The sequence below is a fragment of the Crocuta crocuta genome, unplaced genomic scaffold, assembly GCF_008692635.1.
Source record: "Crocuta crocuta isolate KB4526 unplaced genomic scaffold, BGI_CrCroc_1.0 scaffold77, whole genome shotgun sequence".
In the NCBI taxonomy this organism is placed as follows: domain Eukaryota; kingdom Metazoa; phylum Chordata; class Mammalia; order Carnivora; family Hyaenidae; genus Crocuta; species Crocuta crocuta.
The window spans coordinates 4096124-4097496 of NW_027532172.1; the positions used below are offsets into that span (position 1 = coordinate 4096124).

Here is a 1373-nt window from a genome sequence, read left to right on the forward strand (position 1 = left end):
CTCACCACCACATGCTCCCCCCAAAACAGGTCTGGAGCTGCCCCCTCCTGTACCCCCAACCCAGCACCTGAACTGGGTCAGCTACTCAGATGCTGCCGCCCCCATGTGCCTGGACGGAAACTTCTTGAAAGGAGGCATCCTGGGATTGCTTCTGTGCAGACACGCAGTGTTCTGACCTCAAAGGGCAGGAGCCGGGATGAAGCCACCCTTCTCGGCCCAGCCGGCCTCTGCCAGCCAGGACGCTCTCTGGGTCTCATTTTCCTTTCATGTAAAAGCCTGCAACAATCCTATGGATACCAAAGGTCCAGGTGGGACATGAAGGGACAGGTTCCCAGAAGGCCCGTTGGGACGTTTTGCGCAGCCCTAGAAACTCCGGGATCTGCCGGGATGAGCTCTGCTCTGGCTCCTCCCCAGGCAGGTGGGCGGGACCCGGCCCTTCCCCCCCACCCCCTCCACCGCAGCCTCCCAAGCTGCAGGCTCTGGGCGCTCACCCCCAGGGGCTCGAGGACACCGGCGCACACCTGGCAAGGCGCAGGGACAGAGGGGCTCCCACCCCGCGGGGCGCAAGGACACCGCGCCCACCTGACAGGGCGCAGAGGCAGAGGGGCGCACACACGGCGGGGCTTGGAGACACCAACGTCCATCTGGCGGGGCGCAGGGACACAGGAGCCCACCTCGTGCGATGCGGGGACACGGGCGCCCATCCGGCACGGCGCAGGGACAGAGGGGCGCCCACCCCGCGGGGCGCGGGGACACCGGCGCCCATCTCTCGGGGTATGGCGACCGGGGCGCCCACCCGGTGGGGCGCGCCCCCAGGTCCCTGCACTCACCAAGGGCCCCAAGGAACAGCAGGGCAAGAAAGACTAGCTTCATTCTGGGTTCCTGATGCGACCGCCGAACAAAGGAAGGCTCTGTCAGCCTAGCTGGCTGTGCACCCCTTTATCCAGGGCTTGGTGACCTCAAGGGGTGTGCCCCGCCCTGTGGCCCAATCGGCCTTCCCCTCCTCAACCCCCAACTAGTTCCTTGAGGCCAAGAAGGGGGGGGTGCGGTGAGGGGGAACAGAGGTGGGTGGGGACAAGGACCGGTGCCTGAGCCGCTCAGCACCACGAGAGGGGAAACCCAGCCCACAGCCCAGCAGCGAGCGCTGCTGGTCCCGCCCGGTTACTGGGATTGTCTTTCCGTCTGAGTCTGCAAGCCCTTCAGGAGTCGTCGCCCTGAGTCTGGTCCTTGCCCTGGTCTCAGCACCTTCTAGAGGGTTGGATCCAGAGCAGGGACCCTAAGGAGAATATTTGTGATCCTCTGTGATCATTTGTGATCAGAACTGTGAGACTCGACTTTTCCTTTAGCAGATGGATCTAAAGTGCCTGGGAGCC

At 64.4% G+C, this 1373-nt stretch overlaps 1 protein-coding gene across 1 annotated transcript in view; it reads right to left on the reverse strand.

The window, feature by feature from the left end:
- Positions 1-894, reverse strand: part of LTF (lactotransferrin) — a 30885-nt gene extending 29991 nt beyond the window's left edge. Inside the window, exon 1 of the mRNA XM_077777093.1 lies at positions 831-894. Within this exon, the coding sequence (XP_077633219.1) occupies positions 831-873 (43 nt within the window). The 5' untranslated portion in view covers positions 874-894. The remainder of the gene's footprint in view (positions 1-830) is intronic.
- Positions 895-1373: the final 479 nt, after the last annotated feature.